At 50.3% G+C, this 17,278-nt stretch overlaps 1 protein-coding gene across 2 annotated transcripts in view; it reads left to right on the top strand.

The window, feature by feature from the left end:
• The window catches only part of GALNT18 (polypeptide N-acetylgalactosaminyltransferase 18), a 299,887-nt gene that overhangs the window by 276,061 nt on the left and 6,548 nt on the right, over nt 1–17,278 (top strand). For both annotated transcript variants that reach the window (XM_080642299.1, XM_080642300.1), the window contains one exon: nt 10,538–10,702. In XM_080642299.1, the coding sequence (XP_080498425.1) occupies nt 10,538–10,702 (165 nt within the window). The remainder of the gene's footprint in view (nt 1–10,537; nt 10,703–17,278) is intronic.

The raw sequence follows: 17,278 nt of genomic DNA, 5'->3' as shown, positions 1-17,278 counted from the left end.
GCTTCCCATGATGGTGTGAACGGGGTTTCTAAGGGCAGCAAGAAAGGGCCAGTGCTACTGCGTGAGTGCTTTCCAGGTCTCTGCTGTGTCGCATTTGCTGTGGAAATGTTGCCATTGACCAAAGTAAGTCACATGGCCAAGCCCAAACTCAGAGGACAGAAAGTAGATCCTTTGAAAGGAGTAACTACATTGCAAAGTGGTTTGCATGCAAGGATGGGAAACTCTGGGGCCATTTTTATAATCTATCATAATGCCCTATTACATTCACATTGTATTATTTCATTTACTCTCTCATTCATTCATTCATTCATTTATTCACCCAAACATATTTATTGAGCACCTACCTTGTGGTAGGGCAAGAAAAGGAATCCCTAAAAAGAATGTCCTTTAGTTTTCTAGTACTTTCTCTGTCCCAGCGCAGCCATCTGGCATTGCTCTGAGTCCATAACATCCATAAAGATGTGAGCTGGACCCTTTTCCTGGGGAAGAGAGAGATGGAGCTAGAGGTGATCTGGAAACAGGCAAAAAAAAATATTTACAAATTAAAATCAGGCACCAATATTTCATCCCCATGAAGTCTGTTTTTCTGGGCTAACTTCTCCCTGCTGGATCTTAACCTGCAAGGTTATTACCAAGTTCTTTCCCCATCTTTCTGCTCACTGAGATTGCTGGTGAGTCCAGAGCCCCATTGAGCTTATGTTAAAATCTCTGTTAAACACATACCCACACATGCACACACACACCCTGGGAACATTCTAAGCTCTTCTTTTTTTAAAAAAAATGTTTTTACTGATTTTAGAGAGAGAGGAAGAAAGAGGATAGAGAGATAGAAACATTGATGAGAGAGAAACATCGATCGGCTGCCTCCAGCACTCCTCCTACTGGGGATTGAGCCCGAAACCCTGGCATGTGCCCTGACAGGGAATCGAACAGGTGACCTCTTGGTTCATGGGTTGACGCTCAACCACTGAGCCACACCGGCCAGGCTAAGCTCTTCTTAATTCAGTGAAGAATAACAGTTGTGATGTGCCAGCAAGACATTGAGCCTCCTCATTGCTCACGGGGTTAGGCCTGGCACAGACTGTGTCCTGGAGGTAAATATTAAGAATCTTGTGAAGCAGAGAGGATCCTGTTCTATCCAAGCTGTTAATCCTCAGTGCTCTCTGGAGGGTGGTGCCGAAAATACTGGTCCAAACCTTGGGCAGAGAGAAGTTTAGAGGAGTCTTAGAGTAAGAGGTATGAAACAGGTACCAAGAAGGGAACTTGGATGGGCTTCTGAGCTGAAGTTCAGTGTCTGTGGTATAGCTTGTTAACACATTCATTTAATCAACCAATACAGTGTGAGTGTATGTATGCATGAAGCAGTGGTTTAGATAGTATATACAATAGTGAGCAAGATAAGCATGGTCCCTCCCCTCTGGAACTTGGAGCCTAGTGGACAGTGACCAGTGTCAAAAGAACATTACTAAGCTAACACTAACCACCACTAAGTCTGTATGATTCCTTGACAGCCCTATGAGGTAGGGACCATTATTATCTCTTGCTTTTATAGAAAAGAACATTGAGAGCATGAATGGCCAAGTAGCTGTCCCTAGTCACACAGCAAATGACTGAGGGTGGGGACTTGAATTAGGCAATTTAAATCCAGAGTCAGTCTCTTGAATCAACCCCCTTCCCTCTGCCCCCACGAGGTCAAGTCCCCTTGGCATGTAGTTCCCAGTTCCCTCATACTTTTCCTTAAAAGCATGCATCCCATTTTGTGGTTCTATATTGTGGATTATTTGGTGAGGGAGCATAGCTAAATGGTCAGTTGGTTCAGACTCCATTATGCTCCAGTAACAGACAACCTCAAAATCCAAGTGGCTTATAACAACAAACACTTCTGAGTCACGTGACGTGTCCAAGTGTTTCCCCACCTTATCTTCCTCTTGCAGCGCCTTGTCAAAGCAGCCGATAGTCCCAAAGGCGCGCTCGTCATCAAAAGCACAGCTCATTTGCCGTGATGTCAGCCTACCGAGTTACTGCAGGCAACAGTTTTGCCAATGGTTTTGCTCCTGCATAAAAGAGGTCACCACCTTTCCAGCGTTCAGAGATGGTTCCTCACCACCCACTTTCTAGCCCCAAAGTCAATGTCCCACAGTGTGAGGTTTGGCACCACTCCTCATCTAGAATCGATTTCTTCATCATTCAGCTTAGACTAATGATCCCCAAATCACAGTGGCTTAGAACAAGTCAAGCTTATTTCTTGCTCGTGCTTCATGGTCAGATGGTCCAGCTTCTGCATTGTGTCTCCTCTTTTACTGGGACCAAAGGCGCAGCCCCCTTCTGGGACACTTCCAGGCCAACAATCGATCACATGAGAGCTCTCAAAGCTTCTGATTGGAAATGACACCTGTCTCTCCCACTCACATATCATAGTAAAAGACATGTGCCAAGTCTCACACTAGCAACGAGGGGATGTGGGACGTGCAATAGCTCAGTCAGGAGGGGAGCACAGAAGGGCCTCCTGGGGCAGGCAGCGGATCAATCTCCAAGATTAGTCGGGGAGCCTGCACTGGCTGTCACATCGATGCAGGCTTGGCAGCCTGTTGTGTTTGGAAAAGAGGGATGTCAGAGCACGTCTTCCTCCTTGCACTCGATATGCTCCGTCTTCGCTGTTTGCCAGGGAGTAGACCCAGCTGGCGGCAGACAAGCAGGCAGCTCTGAAGGGCTTTGAGCAGCACCTTCCAAAATAGGGGCCCGAAGGGGACCCAGCGGCAGACAGCAGGTGTTTGAGGTTTCTTGAAGATAAGTTCCCGATGAACCAGGGAACTGAAATGAATGTGTCATTTCAGGGGAGGGGTTAACAACCAGAAGAACTAAAATAAATGTGGGCAGCTTACGCTAAAAACAAAGAGGAAACCTGGGGCGATGCCTTTTGTAGACTCAAAGGGAGGGTTGGCTGGTGCAGGCAGGATTGGTCAGCTCCAGCTGCCTCCGCACGAAAGCTCATGGATCTTGTCCAGCTGGACATGGCTGAGCTGCAGAGCGGCCTCGTCTCTGTCTCTCTTGATTTCATGTTAGAAATTCCTGGGAGGAGAGAGCCTTGGCCTCTTACAGCTCCACTCTCACCAATGGGCGTGTAGAGTCACAGAATACAGACTATTTGGGGCCCACCCTCGGTCAGAGCCATCCTCGGAGGTGATGGGCGTTGTTAAATATCGAAGACCAAGTGCAACGACCTCACAGCTGCCTGCCCCAGTCCCTGGTCTGCACCCTCTCATCTCGTCTGACAGCAGCACCCATTGGTGCACACCTTCTTCCCCGTGATGAGGTCAGTTCTCAGCGGCTGGGGCCTGACCCACCACCTTGGCCATCACTGAGATTGGGCCTCCTCTGCGACCTCCCTTGATGGCACAGGTCTCTCTGGAATAGCCTTGGCTTGTCAGAGGGCTCTGCTGGAGAGAGCTACCAAGACAAGCACCTATGTCAGGCAGCCCGGCTGATCTTTCAGAGTGCAGGCAAAGAGCTGGAGGAACGGGTAGAGGGAGGGGCAGCTGCTGCAGAGCCAGGATGAGGGCTAAGGCCCAGGTGGGGGCAGTTGGAAAGCACTGCCCCCTAGAGAGACACACAGGAGGCTGCAGAAAAATAGGGCTCAGCCAGTAATCCCAGGCCAGGGCACATGGTATCCTGAACCATGTTATCTCCCCATAACTGGAGCTTTCTCTGCAGTTCTCATCCTCTTATACCTAAATGCTGGCTAAGGTTTACGTACTCACCCTCTCCCCAGGGCTTACCAAGGCTGTGTGAGCCCCCAGCCTCACTAGCTTTCACCCACTGAAGAAACCACACTGGTATGTGATTGAGTGAAGTATTTCCTTACCTTGTAAACAAAAGCTAGACATTTTCAGGAGCCCTCAAGCAAAAGTTAGACTTTCCAAGACCCTTAAATGCTTTTGACTCAAAAGACTCTGAGAACCTCTCAGATGTGCTGATGAGAGGAGGGACAGTCACAACTGAAGTCACAGCTCCCGCTTCCAGAGGGTGCTGTCCAAACTCTTCACCGCCCCCCCACCCCCCCACACACACACACACACACGCACACACACACCTCCCCACCCCATCTTTCCACCACCGTAGTCTGCTCTAAGCCTGGCCCTGAGGCTGGTCCCTCACCCTTCTGCACGACTGTCTCCCACCATGCTGAGAGCTCCTCCAGGAGGGCATGTCTGGCTCCTCTCTGCTCCCCAATGTCCAGCTCCGGCTGCACCCTGGAGGGCACAAAGGAGTGTTTGCTGAATTAAACTGGATCTGCCACTGACCATGGGCTGAGTGCCAGTTATAAACCTCTCTCCCAAGCCTGGAGCTTGGCCTTGTCTATTCCCCCACCAGGGAAACAGGCTCATGGGCGGAGCACTGTGCTAGGGCCTGTTTCCATCTTTCTGCTCCTTCATAGTTACAGCAAGCAGAAGGTTTAGCAATGTTTCCAGTCCCTGTACCCACCTGGTTCTGCGGTTAGTGAGCATGGGTCATATGGGAAATAACTCCCCTTCATTCCTGATTTAGCATCATTGCCCTGTGGCCCTGAGCATGATAGCTAACTTCTGTGTCCAGGGGTCAATGACCAGAAACCAAGCCCCTAAATTAGCCCGTCCTGACTGCAGGGGGGCAGAAGTAGCTCATTCTTGGTAAAAAGGACGAAGAGCCCATTGCTAGCACATAATATGGGTGTCACAGCCACCACGCTAATGAAATTTAATAAGCAAGGCTATGCTCGCCCACACACACACACACACACACACACACACACACACACGCACGCACACCATGCCCTTGATCACTATGCCCTCACCCTGCCTGCTAGTTCTGTGATTCCTTATCTACAGGCCTCCTGGCCAGTCATACCTGGGACCCGGCCCAATCACCCATGCTGAACCCTCCCCGCTGGGTCTTCTCTGCCCTCCTGTGAGCACCCCTGTCCCCGGTGCCTTGTACTGGCCCTGCAGCTCCTGTGGCCAGGCTAGAGCTGTCAGTGTTTCAGTCCTCACTGCTCCTTACAGACCAGGAAAGCAAGGCCCAGCGTGGCTCCCAGCCAGGAAGTGAGGGTGGAGACCCACCTGACTTAGAAGCCCACGTTCTCTACTCCAGCAGGCCACCTTTCTCCTGGACCAGCGGTTCTCAGGTGTTCACCTCCGTCAGACTTACCTGGAGGGCCTGTTAAAGCACAGATCCCTGGACTCTCGGAGTTTCTGATTCAGTAGGTCTGTGGGGATGGGTGCAAAATGTACATTTCTAACAAGTCCCCAGGTGATACAGGCCAAATTTTGAGAGCCATTGTCCTAAACAGTGGTGCTTCCCAACCTATTGGCCACCCTCATCAGAGTCATAAAAATAAATAAGGGGTCCAGCTGTCCCCGCACAGTGAGAGGGAGGCTTGGGACGCAGGGAGTCGTAGGTGCGGTCTCTACATTCCTCCCTAAGCTACTCTAAGTCTCCTTCACAGGGCTGGTTTTCCACCTCTGCTGCATAATGTGAAAAGCGCTGCTTTAAAACATGAGGCCTTGGCCCAGGAGGGAGCGTTCAGGCTTAGTAAACCTTCATTAGTTTATACTCCACCAACGGAGTTTGTAAACACTCAGATGAATGGCTTTAACTTCCTGTTTCCAACTTCCACTCCCTCGCATTCTCCCATGGCAGCTGGCAATGAGCTGATGTTGGATACATGTGAGGGGAGAGTCCTGTGGAAGGCCATACCTCAGTCTCTGCCAGAAGGAGGAGGGATGCTGAGGAACCTTGGCCCTGGGGGTCTGTGCCTGGCCTTGGCTCTGAGGCCCGGAGGGCAGAAGTGTGCATTGATGTTGGGTGGTGGGGAGCCCACTGTGGGCTCCCGGCTGGCTGTCCCGCTTAACTATTAGTCATTCCTTCTGCCCCCAGCCAAGGGAGAGGAAAGTGCCTCTGGATGTTTGTTCTTTCACCTTGCCTGTGATTTTTCTCTTTCTCTTGTGAGCATCAGAATGAAAGGCAGAGCTGGGGTTTGTAGCCCTGCCAAGCGGTATGGGCTGTGTGGAGAAGGCGCTGAATCAATCATTTGCAGTGGAGTGGGGGCTGCGTGGTTGGGGATGTCGTTTTCCTGCCCAGGGGTTTGTAAAATATCCACAGACGGGATAACACCCCGCCCTCCATCTCTGCCGTGAGTTACAGGAAGGATGATGCTCTTAGCACTTCGTACCACCTTGTGTTATGGGCCTTTCAGTAAAAGTCCCCTCCAGCCCGCTGCTGCTCCCTCAGTGCAGGCCCCTCATGGCTCAAAGGGATCTCCGTGAAGCTTCCAAGCCAGCCTCCCAGCCTTTCTCTCCAGCCTGCCGGCTAGACCAGGAGTGACCCGAGGGAGGGAGGCAAGTGAGGTGAGAGGTCACATGTGGCTCTGGAGTCAAACTGCCTCGTTTGAATCTCTGCTATTGTTCTCCGCCTGTGTGACACTGGACAGGTTCCCTCATTCCACTGTGCCTCAGTGTTCTCATCTACAGGATGGGGATAACAGTAGCACCTACCTCCTGGAGTTATTCTTCGGATTCCTCGGGATAAAGCACATGAATTGTGTTATATCTGACTCATAGTAGGAGCTAAAAATGTTTCTGCTTTTATTGTCAGTGGTGTAAGGCAGGGCTTCTCAAGCTCAGCACTATTGACATTTCAGACTTGTAAATCTTGGCTGTGAGGGCCCATCTGTGCATCGTAGGATGCTGAGCAGCAGCCCTGGCCTCCACCCACTCGATGCCAGTAGCCGCCTGTCCCCCGCCCCCACCAGGACAGCCAAAAATGTCTCCAGACAATGTCAGATATCTCTGATTGGCAGAACTGCCCCCCTGCCCCCGTTGACAACCACAGTTCTGAATCGTTTCTTCCCGGCACCTTCCAGGCTCCGAAAACACAGCAGCGCCTGCTGGGCCTGTAGGGGCTAATGTGGGGCATCTGCACTGAACTGTTTCCCCTCTTTTAAGTGAGATTCAGTCCACCGCTGGCTGGGCGCCTGAGGTGTCCCCGTGAAGCCCTGAGCGAATCATCCGATTCTCCCTGTGATCCTCCAGTTTCCCGGTTGCACCACTCGGGATGCACTTCATTGTTGGCTTTTTAAATAACAGCTGTCTGTTTCTGTTATGATTTTCCCAGACGCTGGAGCAATAAACAGCTCTGATGACAGCCGTACCGGTAGTAAGTGCACACTTACTCAGGCATCTCCCCCAAGCACTGCAGAGCCGCTAAGTGGGTAGAACTGATCTCAGCTATTACCTGGGCAGCCGCTGTGTCTGTGGAGCCTGCCCTGGAGAACAGAGCCAGGCCTGAAGGACGGGTGGAGGAGAGGGGGTTAGTGACTGGCTCCCTGGTTGTCCTTGCCTTGCTCCTGAGCCTCAGGAAACCCGGGTCCTGGCACGCCAGCTGATTCAGAGCTACACTCTGTCCTGAGGAGAGAGCATGGTGCATTCAATCCAAGGACAGAAATAGCTGTGCATCTTTGGGAGGAAGCCCAGGCGGCAGGCTGAGACACACCCCCCCTCTGCCTTTTGCACATTCAGGGAAAGCTCTGGAGGTGCCGAGTTTTCATTTCTGTTCTCCTGGTAGCAAGAGTCGGGGTAGGCGAGTGGAAGAAGAAGGGACGGTTCTTATATTAGTGTGACTGGGGCCGTTATTTCCTGATATATTAGTTTCCCCAATGTGGCCGTTGATCTCCCAGGACAGGGGTCATAGCTTTCTCACCTCTATTCTCAGAACCACGTTGGAGGTTGTTTGTTGTTGGTGGATAGGTGGATGATTGGGTGAGATGCTTAACTGCATCCGTTTAATTTCCTAAATCTTATCAGTTATCAAATTCTCCCTCAACTCCAATCACCTGGAAGGCACAGCAGGTCATCAACTTTCCTTGATGGTCAACTGGAAATCCAGGCCACACAGGGATGGTGTCAGGATGCTCAGGCGAACCCCACTTCTTACCCAATTTAGGTGCTGAATCGTCTCCCTGGCCTTGGTGTTCTGGTCCCGTTTCCACATTGAAGCTGGGCACTCTGCACTTGGCCTCTGCTCAGAACTTGCTCACCATAGTCCCTCGCCGCTGTTATGGGAAGAGTCAGTAAACTTTAGTAGTTTCCCCATCTATTTCTCGCCAAACCTGATAACTTGTAAGATTACCTTGAGAGCAGGTTCTTTCTGTACGAAGTGTCTTCCTTCTATCCCTCCAGACCCACTCTCCACCCGTCTCTTCCCACTCTGAGAGCCGACTTTACGGACTGTTTAGATCAGCTCCCATGTTCTCCGGCTTCCACATGGGTTCTGCCAATGGGCTGACCCAGCAGAAGAATGGAAAGGGGACAGGAGGGTGAAGTCGGGGTATTTATTCACCACCACTCACCGTTACCCCCAAACCTTCCTTCCTGAATCTTCTCTCAAGTCAACCTTCTCTACATAACTTTTCTCTTCTAGGTTCTGGTAACTTCTCTCTCCTCTCATCCGTTTGGACCTAGGAGTGATAACATCTCCATGTTACCATCCTCAGGGAGCTATACTATCCCTGTGGTGCCCTTGAACCCACCCAGAGAACTGTGCCTTTATTACATTACTAGAGGCCTGGTGCACGAATTTGTACACAGGTGGGGTCCAGCCGGCCCCACCCCTGATCAGGGTGGGGGGGCCAATTGGGAATGGTTGTCCAGCCAGCCCCACCCCCTGGTCAAACTCCCGGTCAAACTCCTGGTAGAGGGGACAATTTGCATATTAGCCTTTTATTATATAGAATATCCGTGGCAGTTCCTCTCTGTTGAGTGTACCATCTGTTCCTGCTGGGACCTTGATTTATACCCTGGCCTGAGGTTCTTCTTAGGTCTGAAGTGACCTTTCCTGTCTCTCCACCACCCCCTGCCCCTGAACTTCCAGGCACCAGGAAAATGTGGTCCTGAAGAACCTCCCCTTACTTACCTTCCTCGCATGCACTGCCCTCCTCGCCCCCTGGTCCCTTTCATTCCCTGCACTCAGGTTTTAAAAGTTCTATTAGCTTCCTCCTTAACTAAAGCAAGAACTACTTCATTTTGCCATTGGGAATGAATCAAAAATGTTTACCAGTGAGAATTTAGAATAGATCAAGATAATAAGAGGGCCCACCCTGAATTTTAACCTAAAGCAAAGAAATGTGGTATCTGGATTTGCCCAGAGGTCTAACCATAGGTGGGGTGTCAATTCCTTTATGAGTGTGAAGAAAGGGGCTCACAGAACCCTATGACTGCCCACTTAGAGCCCTTGTTGGGAGCCACTGCTCAGGGAAGGCCAGGATTCATGTCCTTTCCTCTCCACCAGGGCCAGCAAACAATAGCGCATGGGACAGCCCCTGTTTTTGTAAGGAAAGCATCACCAGAATGCAGCCACTGGTTCCTGAGTTATCTGTGGCTGTGTCCATGCTTCCATGGCAGCATTGGGTCAATGGGGACAACAGAGCCCTCTGTGAAGAAACAGTTAACACAACAGTGACGCTGGCCCTTACAAGGCTGGCCCTTGACTGGCATCCGGGAACTTGGATTTCAGGAGGGTTCCCACCATTCCCACTTTGCTACAAGTAGCTCACGGTGCCTACACTGGTTGTATAAACCGTATGGTTTATGCAAAATATCTGCTTTCCTTCTGTAAGTCCAGAATTTGCATACATACCAGGTGGAGGCTGCCTATGTGAAGAGCCCCCCAGAAAAACCCTGGGTGCTTGGTCTGTGAGAGCACTTCACGCGGGCTGTCTCAGCTCCTTGTCGGGGGAATTCTGTGTGTCCTGTGTGACCTCTGGGAGAGGACCTTGGAAGCTTGGACCTGGTTTCCCCGGACTTTGCCCCACATGCCCTTTCCCTTCGCTGATTTGATTTGTATCCCTTCACTGTGATAAATCAAAGCCGTGAGTACAGCCATGTGCAGAGTCCTGTGAGTCAGTGAATCATTGAACCTGGGGCTGGTCTTGGGGACCTCTCCATACTCCTGCAAAGCCAAAAGTATTTGCCATCTGGCCCTTGAAGAAAAAGTTTGCCAACCCCTGCTGTGCACAGTCCTAGGATGGATGGAAGTTACCTGTTGTATATCTCCTATCCCCCAAGACCCCGAACCCCCTAAGAGGGTCCAGGTTTCCTGCTATCTAGCTACTGGCCATGCACAGTATCTTGCACAAAGTATTTATGGAGGGAGGAAGTCAGCAAGCCTGTAAATAATGGATTCAAGAAGTACTTTTTAAACAGTGGGTGGTGAAATCAGTTTAAAAGGTTTTGACCAATGCTTTTCAATGGAAGAATAGAATAGAAAGCATTTGCATATAGGGAGGCTAAGTTTCATTTCTTGAAAATTTTGTTTCAGTTGCACATGTGGACCAGATGTTGTACTGGTTCGTAATGTAAAAGGATGTCTTCTAGTCCATTGCAATAGAAAATATATGAAGGCCACTGGATTGTAATCCCTTTGCCAGATGCTTGGGGAGACACCCAGCTAATCCTCACCACCTCTCTGGTCATCAGCATGTAACCTCCTTCTCCCCCACCCCCAGAACGTGTACTACACAAGCAGTCAGCAGATCCATGTGGGCGTCCTGAGCCCCACGGTTGACGATGATGACAACCGGTGCCTGGTGGACGTCAACAGCCGGCCACGGCTCATCGAGTGCAGTTACGCCAAAGCCAAGAGGATGAAGCTTCACTGGCAGTTCTCTCAGGTAACAGCCCAGAGCCCCCAGGAGGAAGCAGAGCGAAGGGAAGGGGAGGGGCCCAGGGGCCAGGGAGGGCCTGGGAAGAGAGGGACACTGTGGCTATAGGGAGGCTGTGACTCCAGGCAACTCTCGGGATTTATTGAGCACTTACTATATGCCAGGGGTTTCACATACATTAGCTCATTGGGTTGTTATTATTATATTGTCATTGTTGCTGTTTTATTATCATTTTATTTAATTTTTCGATGTAAGGAAGCAGGCTCAGAGTTGGGAGTCACCTGTCCAAAATCCCACAGTAAGTGTAGGGCTGGGATTTAAACATGGGTTTCTCCGACTTTAAACCCTCAAATTTCTTCTACACAAGCTCCTTCTCAGGACATGAAGCCCCAGCCTTCCAGGTATAGACAGTGCTGGGTCCGTTCTGATCTATGACCCCTCTGCCTTCCTCCCACTAGGGGTCGTTCTAGGGGACAAGGTTACCACACAGGGCAGTGTCTTGGGACATTTTGAAAAGGTCAGTCTACTTTGACTCATTGGGAGAGGAAGCAGGCGAGAGGTGCCAGGATTTCCTGGAATAGTCCTAGAGGTCATGGCCCAGCCACGCACCTGCCACTCGGGGACTTTGTGTCACCCGGATAAAAGTGTTCTTAAACTAAAGTAAGCTCCCTGGCCCCTTCAGAGGCCTTGCTCCTCCCAGGGGCTCTGGCATCACCAGGAAAATAGAGCTCCATCTGTGCAGCCCAGCCTCTGTGTCCAGCCTCATGCAGTTTGATGTTGATAAGCATGGCGACTCGATCTCAAAGGTGACACTGAGATTAAATCACCTGGCCAAGATCACACAGCCCAAGTGCGGCCGAGCTGGAGTTGCAACAGGCCGGCTGAATCTGACCCCAGGCTGCTTCAATATCCCAGCCCCCCAGGCAGGCCCATCTGCCTCCTTTTCAGCCCTCACAGACAACCGGCCTTCCCACATATGCTCCAAGGTTGTGGACTGGATGGCTCAGCCCATCTGTGCAGATATGAATGCCTTGGTGCCTCTCACTAACCCTCATCTCATCTCTCCATCTGTGATTGGGACAGAGAAAGGAACAAAACAATGGGTGTCCTCGAAACAGACCCTCCAAAATCCAGCTCCTTCCTTCCCTCATCTCAGCACATGGCATTGAACAGGGAGCCCGCACGACTCCTGCTTGAAGTGACACAGTGAGCAACAAAGCAGGCCATGTTGGCACGTGGGGATGGGGCAGCCTTCGGCCACTTAGGCATCTATCTGATTGAAACTCCCAGATCGCTTTGGCAGTCACAGCTTTGATCCTTCTACCAAGAAAACTGTTTGAAAATGATATTTTTAAATCCCTATGTGCAAATCCAGAGAGCTACTCTTACTTGATATTTTAAAATTAACATTTGTGAAATTTTTGTTTAAAGCAAAATGATCAATATTTATCAAGCAACCTGGAACCTATCCCCAAGCCCACAGTGGTTAAGAGCTGCTCTTGACAAGGCCAGAGGATGTTGGGAGACTCTTAAATAACTAAAGTCGTGTGCTTAGATATGTTTTCTTGCAACAGGTTTTAATCTTTGCAAATTTCCTGGGGATCCTACCAACTAGAATTTTCCGGTGCAGAAGTTGGGCTGAAAGGAGCTTTTAGTGGTGCATTTTAAATCTCCTTTCCGGTTGCACAGTCTGACAGTCTGCATTATTTACTCCCCTGAGGGCTGCATTTAAACTCCACAGACACTCAGGCTGAATTAATTTCAAAATAATCTAGTGCAATTCTCCTCCGTTCGCCTACAAAGAAGATAGGCATTTGCATATCTTAGTGTTCCATCTCATATCCTGACTTTCTGTTTAATGCCTTTCCTCTAACCCTGGGAAGCCCTTCTGAATTTCCCATGTTTTGGGATGAACAGGGATAGCGCTCGATTCTGACACTGAGAAACCAGGTTTGACGAAAACATCTCTTGGCAACACGGATGCACACAGCTCTAAGGAGCAATTTTCCAATAATAAACATTCTTTCCTTCAGTCATTCATCAAACATTTATGAAGCACAGGGGTCTGGGCAACAGGGATGCAGATGTAAGTCAAACAGGGCCTCTGCCCTGGAGGAGCTCATGGGCATGTAAACACACACCACACTGGGTGATGAGAGCAGAAAGGAGGGGGAGGGTGTTCTGGGACCCCAGGCTGACAGAACTCAGGAAACATTCGAGGCTTGTTTGATCTAGATCTTGAAAGTTGTAGGACAGTTCCCAGGTGTAGAAAGATAGAAGAACATTCCATGCAGAGGCTCCGCCTGGGCAAAGACAAGAAAAAGTAGAGCACACTTGAGAAATAGAAATCAGGTTTAGTGTGGGTGGAATTTAGAGTTTTCAATGGGGCATAAGAGAGATGAGACTTAAGTGTAAGTTTGAGCCGATAACGGTGGTCGTCGGAAGCCATGCTAAGAAGTTTAGACTTCACCTTAAAAGCAAAGGGAGAAACTAAGGGAGGTTCTTAAGCAATGGATTGTGGTGATGGGGTCTGAGTCCCTCTGGCAGCAGAGTACACGTGGGGTGGAAGAAAAGGGGCTGCAGACAGGCAAGCAGGTTAAGGGGCTGCTCCATTCTCCCCGTGAGAGAAGAATGGTTGGCACGGGGCCTGGAGCCAGGCAGCTGTTGGGAGGACTTGGAGAGTCATTTTAAGTCTATTGGAAGTAGTGATGGGTTAAGTGGAGGTAGTTGTGAAGGGGGCTTATTAATCCAAGACCACCCCAGGACAGCTTCCTCATAGTCAGAATTGTCCTGACATGAGGTTAGTAGTTCAGAGAAGAGGGAACACTGGGCAGGCCATCTGAAGCTATACAGCTCTAAATGGAGCTGGGCTGGATGGTTGTAAGGGCTTGCCACCTCTGGAATTCTGTCATTCTAAGCTGAAGTTAGATAGCAGTCCTGAGAAGGACTTTTCCACCTAGAAACCCCACTGGCCCTGCCTTAGTAAAAAGCAGCATGCATTTGAAAATGAGCTGAGCTTCTTGTTTGAGGGTCATGTTTACCCCACTTTATGGAATTGTTATTTTACTCCCTGCCCCTGTCTTCTGTCAGCCAGTAGACTGAAGGTCAGGGCTGTCTTACACTTTCAGAATCTCCAATCCCTTTTGAGAAGCCTGAGACAGAGCAGACATCCAGTGTGCTATTGATTGAAGGAAGGAGTCCCTGATTTAACAGCTCACAAATATTAATTAAAGGCCTCTGATGTGCTAGGAGCTAGGTTTGTGGGAGACCCAAAGATGAACAAAATCCTTCAATGGTCCTCCTTGCATGCATGCATGCTGAAAATTAAAAATTAAAAAAAAAAACAGACAAACAAACAAAAAACAGTACGACTGTACTTCAAGGACATTTCAATGTAATAGTCAGAGCGCCCTGCTCAGTTGGAAACCCCTAGTTCCTACAGAAAACACTTGTAGGTGGTGGCGCATCCCAACTGCATGTGCTAAGTGGAGTGCTCAAAGTCGCAGGGCCAATGTGCACTTGTCCCTCTACTGTAACTCCAGATGGAGGGAGGCAAGGAGGTGGAGATGTTTTATACTAAAACAAGTGTGTGCACGGACGGTATGGAGTGGAGTACACATTTGTATGACAATCTTTTAAAACAGGAGGCTTTGATGAATCGTCGGGTACCCAGAGTGTAGTTCATGCTGCCCCCCAGCCCAGGGTGTGCCGCCACTCCCATTGGCTGCCAGGTTCTTTGGTGGAAACATTAGCAGGGCCCATCTGGGAGACAAGGGCACAGAGATCAGTGTTCCATCGGCGGCCATCCCCACACCTCCACCCTGTGCTGCCTCCTTCTCAGTGCAGTATGTATGCATTTTCTAAATGAGGAACATCCAGGACAAAAAGAGGTTTCTATTAACGCCAGGAGAGAAGAGAGTTTCCAGAATATGAGGAGACTGACGGGAGGAGAGCTGAGCACAGAGTCAAGCCCGCCTGTCCAGGGACAATTGGCCCAGATTTGTGGGGCCCAATTTGATAAATTGATGCAAGATGAGTACCCCACTCAGAACAGAACCTATCTGCAGAGCATATTTCCCAGGGAGCACCGCTAATTCTGCCAAAGAATTTCCCAACACAAGGGGGGAAGAGCTCTGACTTTCTCCCGCTCCAGCCAACACGCTCTGCCAGGAAGTCCAACTTTGAGAACCTTTTGTGCTGAGCAGAAAGACTAGTCGGGTATTTCACTGTGGCTTTGGAATAAAACAGCTTTTCATTTCCATGTCACATGAAGGGGCAAGTGTGGAACTGTCCAGTTTGGGGACTGGCGAAAATCTGTTCAGGCCCTGGCTGTTTTCTTAGTTATCGTTAGCAGATGGCAGTCAGCACCCCCTTTCCCCCCCTGTTCACCCCACAGAGATCAGGAGCCAGGACCAGGTGCGATGGCTCAGCTCCCCACCATGCAGACCTCAGGGAGGTTTGGAAATGTATTTATCAAGCATTTATATGGTGCTTACTATGTTCCTGGTACTATTGTAACTGATTTATAAAGATTACTTGATCCCCATGATAATGTCATTAGGTACTTTAATTATCCTCATTCTACAGATGAGGAAACTGAGGCACAGAAGAATTGAATAATTTGTCCAAGGTCAAATGTGGGAATTCTGTCAAATGTGGGGCCCATACTGCCTTGGTCTCACCTCTGGAAAGCCAGTGGATGGCAGCTATGGCAGTTCCGGGCTGGGTCTGCCAAGCCACGTCGCAGGTGCGCCTGAACTGGCTGGATTCCCGCCTCCTTAGCACACTCCCTCCTGCCATCCTGCTGTCTTCATCCCTCCCCCCTACCCCACCCCCGCCTCACTTTTCCTTTCACACTTGACATTGCCATTGCGCCATCCTCAGTCTACTGGAGCTTCACCACAAACCCTGGGCCCATCTCCCTCGGCCACCAAGTCTCCTTGAAGAAAGACAAACACCAAAGAGCTTATTGAGTCAATGCAGCGTTGGCTATTCATGATCCAGAGAGACCCCTTTCCCCTCCAAAATGGCTTAATCTCAGGTGTCCGTAACCAGCACTAACATCCCACCTATGCTTTCAAGTATTTGATTACTGATTATAAACTGCTTAACCTGGAAACACCTGCGCCCACTGTGCTTAAAGCCAAAGCCCCGCCTGGCCACTTGCCCATGGAAATTTAATTAGAAAGGAGAGTGGAAGGGGAGCTCTGAAATAAACAGAGCATACAGGATGCAGTCCGCACACGACCTCCTGGCGATCGCAACCGTGAGACCTGCGCGAGCTCAGGCCAGATGCTCCGAATCCTGCTCCTCAGGGAGGCCAGTGCCAGCGAGCAGCTGGGCCCAGCCCTTTCCCGGGACAAGGTGATAGTGTTTGAGGTCCCTTCTGTAGTCCCCGGACCAGCACCACCACCACCAGCAGCACCGGGAAATTTAAAGAAATGCATTTGGAGCCTCATTGGAGACCTCCTGGATCAGAAAAGTGGAGCCCATTGATCTATGGTTTAACAGGCCTTTTAGGAGCTCTTTCTAACCCATCTACTCAGCCTTCAGCTCCAGGAGGAGCCAGGTTGCTTAGTCTGGTGCTAGCTGTTCCACCCCGAGCTGCCACAGACACACACTTGGGGAAACTGAGGCAGGGAGGAAGTGCATGGCCGTTCGATCTGGGGTCAGCTTCTCAATGCCTCAGCCCCAGGGACTGATGGACGACCATAGAACCACATGTGGCTGTGGACATGGTCAGTGCTCCAGGTGGAGACAGGATCAGCGCCCCCAGTGCTCTGGCTCCTTTTGCGAAGGACAAGACCGAAGCCCAGACTAGCACTTAGCCAGGGTCACGGCCAGGGGGAGCCAGAGGCAGGGCTGGGAGCAGGGGCCCGTGTCCTTGGGTTCTGCTCCTACCACCTCGCATGCCCTTGCTAGTCACCACTCCAGCGAGGCCCCGAAGGAGAAGGCACTAGGCTGGGGGCTGGGCTCCCAGCTCGAGGGATTATTATTAGGCTTCTTAAGTCTGTACATTCAGCTTTCGGTGTTTTTAATGCTGTTCCCATATTTAATTTGGTTCCTTTTCCAATTAAGCTCTCTGTGTGCCACAGCATCTCTCCTGCCAGGTTTAATTGCCCTTATTTAAATTCTTTAATTAAAAGTATTATGTGTTTCCAGATCCTGTAGTTGTAAGTATTACACAAATAATTTAGATGACTGGACTAGTAAACCAAGTGACTGCACCCTCCACAGGGGGCGGGGCCAGGCGGGGGTTCTGCATCAAGCCTCAGCCCCCCAGAGCCCTGGGTCTGGCCCAGAGGCTGCTGGCTGGCCTTGGGTGTGAGGACAAGAGCCTGCTAACAGGTCCCTGATTCCTTCCTCTCTCCAACGCTTAATGCTCAACACAGCAGAGTGACATGGTTAACATGTCAGTCCTGCTCTGCAGTGGCTGGCCCCATCACCAGGTAAAATGCCAAAGTCCATTCTGTGGCTCTAAGGTCCCATACAACCTGCCCCACACTCACCTCTTGGGCCTCATCTCGTACACCTACCCCCATGCCTACTCTGAGCCTGGGCCTCTGTGCTGTTCTCCAAACACAC

Source organism: Plecotus auritus (genome assembly GCF_963455305.1).
Source record: "Plecotus auritus genome assembly, chromosome: 9".
Lineage (NCBI taxonomy): Eukaryota > Metazoa > Chordata > Mammalia > Chiroptera > Vespertilionidae > Plecotus > Plecotus auritus.
Note: the sequence above shows the minus strand (reverse complement) of the source record. Positions and strands in the feature narration are given on the sequence as shown.